The 13079-nt window shown below is 43.3% G+C and overlaps 3 protein-coding genes and 1 long non-coding RNA gene across 4 annotated transcripts in view; 3 read left to right on the forward strand and 1 right to left on the reverse strand.

Moving 5' to 3' along the window:
- The window catches only part of LOC134804104 (uncharacterized), a 450088-nt gene that overhangs the window by 366720 nt on the left and 70289 nt on the right, over positions 1-13079 (forward strand). The gene's annotated exons all lie outside the window — the stretch shown is intronic.
- LOC134804041 (titin) lies at positions 1958-7797 on the forward strand. Its single transcript, XM_063776920.1, has 3 exons — positions 1958-2172; positions 2453-3868; positions 5644-7797. Exons 1-3 carry the CDS (start codon positions 2103-2105, stop codon positions 7542-7544), a joined length of 3387 nt encoding a protein of 1128 aa, XP_063632990.1. The 5' UTR covers positions 1958-2102; the 3' UTR covers positions 7545-7797.
- LOC134804068 (cytosol aminopeptidase-like) lies at positions 7802-10209 on the forward strand. Its single transcript, XM_063776965.1, has one exon. It carries the CDS (start codon positions 7802-7804, stop codon positions 9416-9418), a length of 1617 nt encoding a protein of 538 aa, XP_063633035.1. The 3' UTR covers positions 9419-10209.
- Positions 11455-13033, reverse strand: LOC134804154 (uncharacterized). The gene is made up of 2 exons (XR_010146076.1): positions 12197-13033; positions 11455-11731 (listed from the first exon to the last, which is right to left on the reverse strand). It is a non-coding gene; the product is annotated as an uncharacterized LOC134804154 (long non-coding RNA).

Consider the following 13079-nt stretch of genomic DNA (forward strand, 5'->3'; position numbering starts at 1 on the left):
TAGTATTTTAATAACTTTGTTTTGCGCAATCTGGAGATCTTTGAGATTGGTCATTGCTGCATTGCCCCAGATTTCAGCAAGGTATTCCAGGTGGGGTTTAATTAGGGCATTATAAATATTAATACGAACTTGTTTAGGAAGGCAGTTTGAAATATTGCGCATAGCGGCTGTTAGAGACGTTATTTTAGGTTTTGTTTTAGCTATATGTGCTTTCCACGTGAGTTGACTGTCAAGGATCAAGCCTAGGTACTTTTCGTGGTCTTTCTTTTCTAAAAGTTCGCCATTTATATACAAGTTTAGATTTTCTTCATTTTTTTTATTTTTAGCTGAAAAGATAACATAACACGTCTTAGCGGTGTTAATAGTTAATAAATTACTTTGAAACCAGTTGAAAAGTAGGTCTAGATCTTGCTGTGCCTGTTGGATTATACTGGAGAGCGAGGATCCAAAATAAAACAAACAAGTGTCGTCCGCATATAAGGTTAAATGGCCCTGTAGTCCAGCTTCATGTAAATTATTTACATATATTAAAAAGAGCAAGGGACCTATAATCGAACCTTGTGGCACACCACAATTTATAGGCAGGGGAGAGCTTTCATGCTGACCTAGTTTAACTATTTGATGCCTATTTGTAAGGTAGGACTCGAATATGCTGTATGCCTTGTCTTTTATTCCGATTTGTTTTAATTTATTTAAGAGCAAAGGGTGGCTGACTGTGTCGAATGCCTTTTTCAGATCGACAAAAACCCCTAATGCAATATTTTTTGAGTCTATATTGTTCTTTAATTTAGTAACAAGGTCTATAGTAGCAGAAGTTGTATTGCTTTTTGGTCGAAAACCGTATTGTCTATTAAACAAAAATTTAATGGAGTTTAGGTAGTTAAATAGTCTGTCATGAATAATTTTTTCGAAAAGTTTAGAGATTGTCGGTAAGACGGAGATTATGTACTTATGTACGGAACCCTAGAAACGCGAGTCTGACTCGCACTTGGCCGGTTTTTTCTCTATGGTATAGTGTAATAACTAATTTCGTGCTATTGCGACCACATCACTTCTTCTTCTCTCGTGTCGAGGTTCCTCTTAAATTTAAACAGTGGATGCCCAGAAAGCAGCGGTGCTGACAGCCCTGACCGTCGCTGAAATCACCATGAACTGTTAAGAATTATTGTTTAGAGTATATCTATTTAAATTGACAATAAATCTTCTCCATAAGTGTAGGTACCTATACAATGCGTGAAAATAATTATTTTGACTGTGTGATGTAAAAAAACATTTTCGAATTCTACCAATACTTACTTACAATATATACGTCAAAAGGGTGTTTGTGTTATCTGTAACAGTCAGTCAGAGTCAAAATTGGTGATTTTTCTAGTCAAGACTGAAATACTGTGTACCTGTTCCTATAGGTACCACTTATTACGAGGTAAGGTAGAGTAATTTAGGTTATAAATATTCTTCTTAAATTCCCTTTTACTTGCCTGATACAACATACTTTACAAAATAATTTAACTTTATAAGTTAAGTGTTAAATTGTTCGTTCGAATCGGTCTTGATTATATGAAATCATATTTTTGGGTTGAGCTCAATTACAGGGTGACATCTACCGGGATTAAGAGGAATTTTCTGAAACACCCAATTAGCAAGCAAGCCATGTCGCAGCTGCCATCTATAAAAAAACCAACGAAACGACAAACTATACACTGGTTTGTAAGTTCTCAGTTCTCTCCAGTTTCAGCGAAAGTCGTCAGACGGCGCTGTAATAAAATATTGAAATAAGAAATATACACATACAAATAAAATGTCAGTGTATCATTTTGTCCTATCTAAAATAAACATTCGACCAATAACGAACTGAAAGCGCTACTACAACAAAAGTCATACAAAAATATTGGCATCGCTTTAGTGGGGGCAGATTTATGATCATAGCAGACGGATGCCAAAGGTCGTAACCCAGCAACGGTCGTTAATGAAAAGGCATCGATCAAACAGATCAAGATCGCATCCGGGCGCTCGTGCGCAGAGTTATTCCCAGCGCGACGCGGCGCGCGCGCGGGGCGGGGACTCGGCGCCCGCGCTCAGTGTGTCGGCGCGCGCCCGCCGCCATGGGCAACCAACACTCCGCCTCACACCCCGCTCTCAAGCCCCGGAAAAACGTCCACTGGAAGTCCGCAGGTACCCAAAACGACCCTGTCGACCGGCGGCAACCCGCCCGCACCCAGCCCCGCGTTCCTACCAGCACCTACCTCCATTTCTATTTTTAAAAACCGTGCGCGCTGCGATTCCTAAAGCGTGGCACAACAAAACAAATCGTAATCGCACCGTCCGGGTTCATGTAACGATTATCACGCGTCTAATTTTGTTAGGAGTTTTATGCCAAGCCACCGCACCGCCGACTGACGAGCTGACGCGCCGAAACTTACTTAACTGTGAACAGTTTGCGTTGTGGTTTCAGGACGTCCGGCGGCGCCCGGAAAGCCGGATATTATCCCGATCCTGTCCGACGATGAACCGAACGCGATCACGCTACGCTGGGTGGCTTCAGCGCACGACGGAGGCGCCCCGCTGCAGGGCTACCAGGTGGAGTGCAACCGGCTGGGTTCAGCCGGATGGGTGCGCACGGCGCCACCCGTCGTCGCGCGCCCCGAGCTCGTGCTCACCGGCCTCGAGCCCCCGCACCGCTACCAGTTCCGCGTCGCCGCCATCAACGCCGTCGGCCTCTCCGACTACAGCGAACTGTCCGACGTCCTCAACGTCGGCTCCGACCGCCCTTATAACGAACCGCCCATATTCTACCAGCATCTGACCGATGTAACTGCTCTCGAAAATGATAAAACTGAATTCCGAGTCAGCTTCACGGGCATTCCCGCACCGACCGTCTCCTGGTTTAAAGACGACTATGAAATATTCAGCAGCAGGCGAACGGCGATCACGACGACGGAGTCTTCAAGCGTGCTTGTCTTCCACCAGACTCTGCCTAGTGACGAGGGCGAAATCAAGTGCACGGCAACAAACCGCGCAGGGCATGCGGTCAGCAAGGCGCGGCTGGCGCTCGAGGCGGCGCCGAAGCTGCGCTACCCTCGCCAATACGAGGACGGTCTGCTTTACGAAATTAACGAAACGGTGTATCTGAAAATGTCTATAGTCGGGAAACCGACACCGACCGTGGAATGGCGTCACGACGGCCAGCCCATCGCGGTGGACGATCGGGTGGAGATCACGAATACGCCCAAATTCTCGATGTTGAAAATACACTCCGCTCGCAGGAGCGACCGAGGGGAATACCAAGTTCACGCGAGCAACATAATCGGGGAGGACACGGCCGCGTTCTTGGTGACCATCACTGCACCGCCGGACCCACCGCGGCGCGTGACCGTTACGCGACAAGTAGACAAATCCGTCACGCTCGACTGGGAGCCGCCCGAGGACGACGGTGGATGCCGCATAGGCAACTACGTCGTCGAGTACTACCGAGGCGGTTGGAACGTATGGCTGAAGGCGACAACGAGCCGCAAAACGAACGTGACTCTTTTTGACCTAATTGAAGGCAGCGAGTACCGATTCCGCGTGAAAGCAGAGAGTCCGTACGGTATGAGTTTGCCGAGCGTGGAGTCGGCGCCGGTGCGGATCCCGGGTCGCTCGGTCGACATGGAGTTCCTGGCAGTGGAATCCCGCATTATCAACGAGGTGCTGACGCGCGAGGACGGCGAGACGGCGTCGGTGTCGCCGGCGCCGCGCCGCAAGCGCGCGCAGGCCGCACCGCCTTCTCCGCAGCCTAAACGCCGCGCCGTCACGCCTGACAGGGACCCCACCGGTAGCAACGAATTCATGCTCGTACTGTACCCCGACAAGAAACAGGACGATAAAGCCGGTAAGCACATCTCAATATTAAACATAATTAACCACAAACTTTCAACAGCTACAATATTAGAAAGCAGTCAGCCTTATGAGGTTGCGCTCGAGCGACAATAGGGGAGGTATAACGGCCCACTCGACCGCCCCGCGCAGCACTTGCCTTGTTATTTGCTGCCCCTTCAAGACACCCTTAGCGTGCTTGAATACGGGGGAAAGGCGCGCTCCTGCTCAAATATTGAACGAGCTTTATTAACTTGCATAATAACCAATATCTCTCAGAGCGTCAATTTGCCTTTTGAGCTTGATGATATTACAGGAAGTTTTTTATATATTTTAACGAGACGCAGCCATTCAAGAAGCTTTTACTAAAGGTGTACCTTCTGTAAAACGTTAGCGTTTAAGAACGCTTTTATGAAGCGCTCGTAACAGTTTTATTCATTTTGCAACCTTCTTTTTCCGACATTATGCTGGTCGGATCACGTCGAAGGAAATAAGAGTATAACGAACCACTCACTCATGCTCACTCTTTTTAATCTTGTTCCGATATTACATAAGTACACGCTTTTCCCGTATGCTGACGTTTAATGTAGGTACAGTAGGCAGCTTCAATATTATCGGATAAAACAATGAGTACTAAGTATCTGTTATTCTATAGTATCTGTAGTTAGAGACTTGAGACTAAGTTTTACTAGTATTAGAAAAATGTAAGTATCTGTAAAGCTATTAGAGCAAGGTTAAACTTTGATGCGTGGACTAGCTAGACCTAACCGACATATTGTTGCAGCTGACTGTAGGTACACAATATTTACATAATATATAGCTTATTACGATAAGGTGCATAGGGCACGGTAATTATTATGTCGCTCCACGTGAAATATATGTACCTATATACCTACCTATACGTATATTTCACTTTTCGCTTATTAGTAACATTGTTCCTCGTTGTGAAAACATTGAAGAATCTTATATTGTACACGACCGGGAGTTATAAAACAAAGCAAAGTTATCAAATAAAATTCCTCTCACTTGCTCGCAAAAAATCTTATTTCATGCAGGTGTACTACAGAACAAAGGCCTACATATATTGTTCCCGCAGGAGTAATGGATTGTGAAATTAAAAAGCTCTAACTCCCTAGGGCTGCGTCTGTCGTGAATTGACACCCTCGTTTGCAATATTTCACTTACGTTGCACAAAAATAGCAAAATTAGCAAAGCGAATTCTAATTGGCATCTAGCGAAATTGCAACGTCAAATGCACAAGCCGCTTTCAATAGTTAGGCGACTAGAGCGCACAATGGGCTCGCGATGACAGGTCATCGTCGCTGGGAGGTGGCGGCGCTCGCCTCAAAGGTATAAGCCACCGCCAGTCCCGAATTCGACTACAAAATCTAAACTATACCAAAATTAACCTACGAATAAGTTTTATATCTGTTTGACGACTGAATTAGATTCCAAACTATAAATAGACACGTCGTCAAGTTAACTCCGACCGCCCGCTCTGTTATACGCGTACCTATTCTGTAGTTAGTCGTAAACCACGCCAATGCTTTTGCGAATATTGTTGATTGAGAGTTTGCTGCAGCGAATTCACTAACGGCGGAAAATAAACAGACAAAACTGTGGCTGTCCGAGACAAATATTATGGACGCGGTGCTGGGGTAAAGATAATCAGTGTTAAGCTCACATATAAAACAAGCTTGCTAATTGATTTGCTTGCAGTTGAACACAAGGTGGATTACCTAAGCTAAAAGACTTACATAAAAATAAACACGAATTGTTTCTCCTTTACAGATAAAAGAAAGTCGTTCCAGTTAGAGCTGGAGGACGCGTTGTCTCCGCCACCGCTGTCGCTGTCGGCGCCCGAGCTCAGCTCGCGTGCCATCTTGCCCTTCAAGGCGCTGCGCAACGCTGTCAGCTCCACCGAGCTCCTGCACGAGCGCGCCATGGCCCGCTTCTACAAGGCCGTCGCGATGAAGGAGGAACAAACCAAGAACCAGAAACAAAACAGTCAAAACACACACATTCCGTACACTACACACGATACTAACGACAGCCGACCAATTGAAGAACAACCAATAGAGGAACCAAAAATTAATCCGCCGCAAATATACATAAAAACCGATTCGGTTGAGAATAAGGAGTACAAGTTCAACTCGCGCCTAGCTTCCAACGATTCCGAGTCGTCAATGAACAAGTGGCAGAACGTGTCGTTCGATGAAGACTACACTGCCAGCACTGTCTCCTCGGACGCTGAGTACTCAGACGAGGGCAGTCTTAATGGTGAAATGGACAGAAGAAGCCAGTATTCGAACGAGGAGGACACCTACCATCCCCGAGATAAAGTTACACGACCCTCCCCGTCAAAAGAATATCTTGATGAAGAAGAGGAGGACGAATCTGAGAGAGAAGTTTTAAAACCGCTGCCTCTCCCTGATCCTAATTTTGTGCCAAAGCCTATACTCAAACGAAGAGAAGTTGGGCCGGAAGTGAAACCCACGCAAAATTGGTTGAAGCCAGAGGAAAAACATATATCAAAACCACAGCCAAAAACAGAAGAGAAACATACATTTGGACCACAAAGCAAGCTCGATGAAAAGCAGTTATTTGGATCCCATCCAAAGGTGGAGGAAAAACGGACATTAGGGCCCCAGGTAAAGACAGATGAGCAGCGTTTGTTTAGTCCCGAAATTATAGAAGAAAAAGTTAAAAGTGAACCCACGGAAATATCTGAAATCGAAGATAGACCTTTATCTCCAGAACCGAAACCCATAGAAACACTAAAACAGGAGGAGAAACTTACAATAAAAGGAAAAAATAAGATTGAACCCAAAGCAGATGTTTTTGAAAAGCCTAAGCAAGACGAAAAGATGACCTTATTCAAGAAAATTACAAAAATGCCGGTTCAGAAACCTTCATTTTCCTTCCCAAAAATATTACAAAAGAAAGAAACGGAGAAACCGCCAGAGAAGAATGAAGCGAATGAAAAACCAAAAGCAATTAATAAAGTAGAAAAGAAAAAGGACGAAATAACAGAAGAAGGCAGAACGGTTATTGAATATTACGATAACATAGTTAGAGAATATAAAAGCATTAAAAAGCCATCTACTCCGCTTTATCTAAATACGGAAGATCTTAAACACGTCGCAGAAGAGCAAGAAGAAAAAAGAGAGAAGGCTGCTGAACAGAAGAAACTAGTGAAACAGGCGAAAACTACAGCAAATAAAACAACAGGTCATAAACAAATAGCCGATAAAAGTAAAATCGGTAACTCCGTCCCCAAACAGACTAAATCGAAACTAGCGAATCAAACAGAAGCTAAAGCTAAACCAAAGACGGTGAAGCGAGAAAAAGCTGTCTCTTCGAAATCGGACGACAAACAAAACGAACCTCAAGGGAAATATACTCAACAAATTATTCTTAAGACAACTGAACGAGCTACGATAGTAATACCTATAGATTACCAGGAACTGGAGGAACAAGCCAAAGTAAACGTGAGGTCCGCGATAGATTACATGGTGGACGTGTGCCTGCTAATGCTCGCCTTCTGGGTCTACTTCTTTAAGGACGAGAGACTGGCTATCCCATTCCTCATACTTATCATTTACCGACAGCTGCAAGAGACGATCCTGTCCGACATCCCCGAGTGGGTGCGGACCCACACGCCCAGCTGGCTCAAGAAAAAAGCTTCTTGACCGTTCCATGAAAAAGACATTTTGTGCGATAATCTGATTGTATTGTGAATACTGTGTGTGAAATTGTGATTTACTTATTATAAATGTAATATATACCTAAACTTGTTTATAGTTTAATTACCAGTATGGGCGAATATTCGTATTCTTAAAAAGTAAGTGGAGAAAAAACATCAAAACCAGACGGTCATGCATGTCACAATAGATTTTTTTGTGACATTCATGTAAGATCTTTTTCAAATACAATATCAAAATTCACCATGTTAAATCTCAAGATCCCCCATACCTCTCCAGTTATAATAAAATGCGCCAGGTACATATCGCAATTCCGGATACCATTAAACGACTGTCGGAATCCCATGCCGGAGCGGAAGGTCATCGACCCAAAAGCGTGCGCAAAGCGAGACCGTGGGCTTGTGCTGGGTGTGTACTACAACGAGAGCGTGGCCGGCGAGCGCGCCATCCTCACTGCCGCCGCCGCCAAGTACAACAAGGACAACGGCGGCAAACTGTGGAAGCTGCTGGAGCTCTCCCCCATCCCCAAGCTCGGTGAGGCCAGGGTATTCTTCGACGTAGACCCTAAATATGCTTTCGTGGCCGTTGCAGGACTCGGGACGGAATGCTACACTTACAACACGGTGGAACGGCTGGACGAACACAAGGAGGCCATCCGCACCGCCGCCGGCGTCGGCGCCCGAGCGCTGCAGGAGCTGCTCCCGGCTCACATCGACGTGGAGTCGTTCGGCAACGCGGAGGCGGCGGCCGAGGGCGCAGAGCTCGCCGTCTGGCAGTTTACGGAATACAGAACGCGAGTACTCGGTACTCAGGGCAAAGTCAAACTGCACCTCTACGACGACTGCGACTTCGAAGGTTGGGAAATAGGAAGAATTAAGGCAGATTCCCAGAATTTAGCCAGATATTTGGAAGAGTTGCCGGCAAATGTCCTTAATCCGACGTCATTTGCCAAAATAATCGTAGATCTTCTGTGCGAGCTGGATATAAACGTGCACGTGAAGACGCGAGGATGGGCCTCTGCTCATGAGATGGGCGGATTTGTGGCCCTTAGCCATTCCTCCGTACAGCCGCCGCTCTACGTAGAGATCGGGTACTTCGGCGGGAACCCTTGTAAGCAGCCGGTGGTGTTCATAGGCAAAGGAGTGACCTTCGACAGCGGCGGTTTACAATTAAGATCGCGGGAGCACCTGCGATATATGAGAGGTGATATGGCTGGGGCGGCGTGTGTGGTGGCGATTGTTCGTGCGGCCGCTTTATTAAAACTGCCCATAAACATTAGGGGGATACTACCGCTTTGCGAGATGATGCCGAATTGCATGAGTCCGAAGTTCGGAGACGTCATTTCCAACGCTCACGAGAAAAGTGTGAAGATTCGTATGCCGGCGCGGGAGGGAAGACTGCTGATCGCGGACAGCCTGGCGTACGCTAGGAACTATTGGCCGGAATTTATAGTCGACGTGGGCACAATGTCGGAAGAATTGGAGCACGCCCTCGGTAACGCGGCTTGTGCATGCTACTCGAACTCCGAAGGTTTGTTCCGCGATTTCGAGGTAGCCGGCAGCAGGACCGGCGATAGGATATGGCGAATGCCGCTGTGGAACTTCTATTCGGACCGAATAAGCGACGTGCAGGAGACGGATCTGGCGAACACGGCGCGTCACTTCTTCGGCGACTCTCCGAACTGCGCCGCGTTCCTGCGGCAGTTCGTGTGCGACGGCAAGTGGGTCCACCTCGACACGTACAACGTCACCTACACGAAGGGCCGCGACTTCAAGTACCTGCGGCGCGGCATGACGGGTCGCCCTACACGGACCATTATCGACCTTCTTCAGCTAAGATTATGTGCTAGTGGCGAACTGTAAGGGATTCACTGTCGATTCTTGACTAATGACTGCACTCAAAATCAGTGAAAACGAGTAACTTTGTACCTATGAAAATATACATACCATATGACCCGTAATCATTGTTATGAGTGTAGGTATTCGATAATTAATGGAAAGCACTTTCCCAATATTGTGGTTTGTCCGTAGGGTCATCGACCACAGTAACAGTTTCTTAAAGGAAATGTCTTAAGTCATATCTAATGTGTTTGTGTATTAATGTACTTAGCAGACATCTGACGTGTCATCATTAATGGCATGGGGAACTATAAACATGTTTATTTGGTCATTTTAAAAACTATAAAATTATTGTATTAGGTTGACAGGTCGCCATGGCAAGGAGTAACGTGAAAATGTCGATTGAGCAGTTAATTAAAAAAAACCAAACACTTAGTTATAATAAAAATAGCAACGATATGTTTATATAAGGCTATCTAAAAATATTTATTTTATTCAAAATGATCATGGTGTAAAATCATAATTGCAAAACAAGAATAAGGTGAAAAATAATACTCAATTTTTGACTTTAACTTTTCAACACGAAAAGATACATGTAAAAATATTTTGCAAATATGTAGTGGGCATGATTGAACAAATAAAATACTTATTTATATCAAAACTTAAAAACTAATTTGTTACTATACAAATTCGCCAAATGTATTGAACCTATCTTCGTATGACTTTCAAGACTTTAACGTGATTGTCTCGTAAGTGGATTTTTTTGTATAAGTAAACAAACTTTTTTTTTTCAGTTAATAAAAGATGGAAGTCCAGTTTAGTTTTATTGCAAATCATAAATTCTCATTATTAATCTTCACTGCCTATCTCGTCATTATAGCTTGGCGCATGTGGCTGCTGACATCAACAAAAATCGTGCAAATGCACAGTAGGTACAATTTACTAACCGATTTTTAAGACCAATGTTATAAGTGCTCAAATTTGTGTTTTCGTCCTCGCGTAATCCCGGCATTTTGCCGCGGCTCATGGGAGCCTGGGTTCTTGACAACTAATCCCATGATTTGACGTAGGCACTAGTTTTTACGAAAGCGACTGCCATCTGACCTTCCAACCTAGAGGGGAAACTAGGCCTTATTGGGATTAGTCCGGTTTCCTCACGATGTTTTCCTTCACCGAAAAGCAGATGGTAAATTTCAAATGATATTTCGTACATAAGTTCCGAAAAACTCATTGGTACGAGCCGGGGTTTGAACCCGCGACCTCCGGATTGAAAGTCGCACGATCTTACCGCTAGGCCACCAGTGCTCAAAGTTATGTAGGAGCACTAAAAAAACTATATCAGCGGTTGTACGGTCATACGCACCAAGATACATCCCAAACATATTTACAAGATAAACGTTCCAATACACTGACAATAATGTCGTGTAATGGGCGATTTTATTTTAAGTTGTCCCCTACACTTTTGTTTCAAATTTGTGATTTTTTATGTTATTTCTACTCAGAATCACGAGCTCTTTCTATCCTAATAGGAGAAAAAAAGTGTCCTTAGGTTTTTATTTCCATTCCGTTACCATTTTTCATAGACTTTGTATGGCGGTCGCGAAATGGAAAGATCGAAAATTGTATGGACATTTTGGGACACTTTTTTTCTCCTATTAGGATCAAAAGAGCTCATGATTCTGAGTAGAAATAACATAAAAAAAATCCAAATTTGAAAAAAAAGTGTAGGGGACAACTTTAAATAAAATCGCCCAAATATATTTTTGGAATGTTGGCTTGTAAAGATGTTTGTGAACTCGACCGTACATTGTATTTAGGTAGTGACACTAGTGACAAAATCAAACTGGACAAATATGTAAGGGCCGTGCGCGTTGGGTCTGCCATCTTGTGGCCTGAATCGGAAACATTGATACTTCACGCCAAAGCAAGTGGTGCCCTCTACAGTTGACTTACGTTTTGTTGTGCATTGTAGGTTCTGCCATCTTTGGGCTACTTTGAAAACTTGACCTATACTCTTTGCTGTACCAGTGCCATCGAAACACATAAAGAAAGGACACTGGACGTGGGCAAAAAATATATTTCACATAAATTAAAAAAAAAACGGTACTACAAGTATCAATTGCATCTAATTCTCAAGAAGAGTACATTGCGCACACAATCCACGTATTTCTTGACGACGTTAGAGCAGTTGCCTGAACGTTCCTGGGTTTCGTAGCAGCATTCCAATTCGCACCTCTCGTGTTCACAGCGGACGGGCGGCCAGGACATCTGATTGGACAGCGTGTCCACCATCTTGTTTACCGCGGTTACACAGCGTGTCAGCTCACGGTAGTGTTCCTTTTTTGAAAAAAGGGTATTACAATATGACTACAACTACTTGTTAGGACACGCACACTACCTATATGCCGTTCAGCATTATTGCGTAGGCATATTAGTTCTCGGCGAGGTTTTATTCAATCCTAACAACTCTAGGATATTAAATATTTTTACAAAAACTATCGCCGTGCATCGGCTTATCAGTGAGATTTACAGAATACATAACACCAAAAACTGTAACCGTAAACCGTATAACCGACCCTTTGAAAGGAAAGCCTCAAGTTGTAGCAAGCACTGATTGTTAGGAATCATTAAGTAAATCTCCGCCATCAAGACTACCAGAATTACCTCATAATGTGAAAGACACACAGCGACAACTACTACTTAGTACCTACTTTAGCTGTCAAATTCCAGACGATTATTTTTTTGAATTTTCTAGAATCAGAAATTGTTTGGTATCAGTTGTCAAAATAATGAGAAAAATACCTTGATATCTAAACTAATCTTGTCGACCATAACATCACCAGTATCTTTGTGATTCGCCTTCTGAAGTATTTTTTTGGGGACATAATTGTTTTTCCCATTTTGATCGCAACAGCACATACCACTGAAAATTTGTAAAACTAAAAAAATACTAAATTAAAATAAACGTCGCAAATGACAGATAATCGGTATGGTTCTGATTAAAACACAAGTACCTAGTATTTGATACGTTTATTACTTAAAAATTAGTAAATTCTAGGAACTTTTGCTTACCTAATTTAATATGGCACATAAAAAATATATATAATATAATTGAGGATACATTTTAAAATATAATATAATATTATGTTGAAATTATTTCCTAATTGACAATAAACTTAAATATAATAACTCTAATAAATGCAATTATAACCTACAAAATAAAATTCGGACAGTGACAACACTGATAACAACATAAGAGGTAGAGTATAGTGATTGTACCTGTTTGACATTACGTACCAATACTAATTTAATTTGATGAGTAATAGTGTTCATAATATCATATTTTTTGCGTTTGGCGTAACTTGACCAGAAAAGTAACTTTATGGCACTTATAATGGCACCATTATAGAAATAGATTAATATTAATAATATCCTAATTTAGCTTCAGTGTTTCAATAAGTAGTTATGAAGCGGAAAGTATTGGACAGAGGACCTATGTCGAATGTCCCCAATGTTTTGTTACCTTCAAAAGGAATTAAATGCAGATTTATTAAGATTTTTTTGTTGAATTTATGCGCACTTAGGTCGCCAACGTTAACGAGTTCAACGATGCGGCTCCCGGCTTAGTAGGTACTTTGTCAAGCGAATATGCCAGTTCCAATTTAACTCTGTCAAGTAAAACTGC

Source organism: Cydia splendana, chromosome Z, assembly GCF_910591565.1.
Source record: "Cydia splendana chromosome Z, ilCydSple1.2, whole genome shotgun sequence".
Lineage (NCBI taxonomy): Eukaryota > Metazoa > Arthropoda > Insecta > Lepidoptera > Tortricidae > Cydia > Cydia splendana.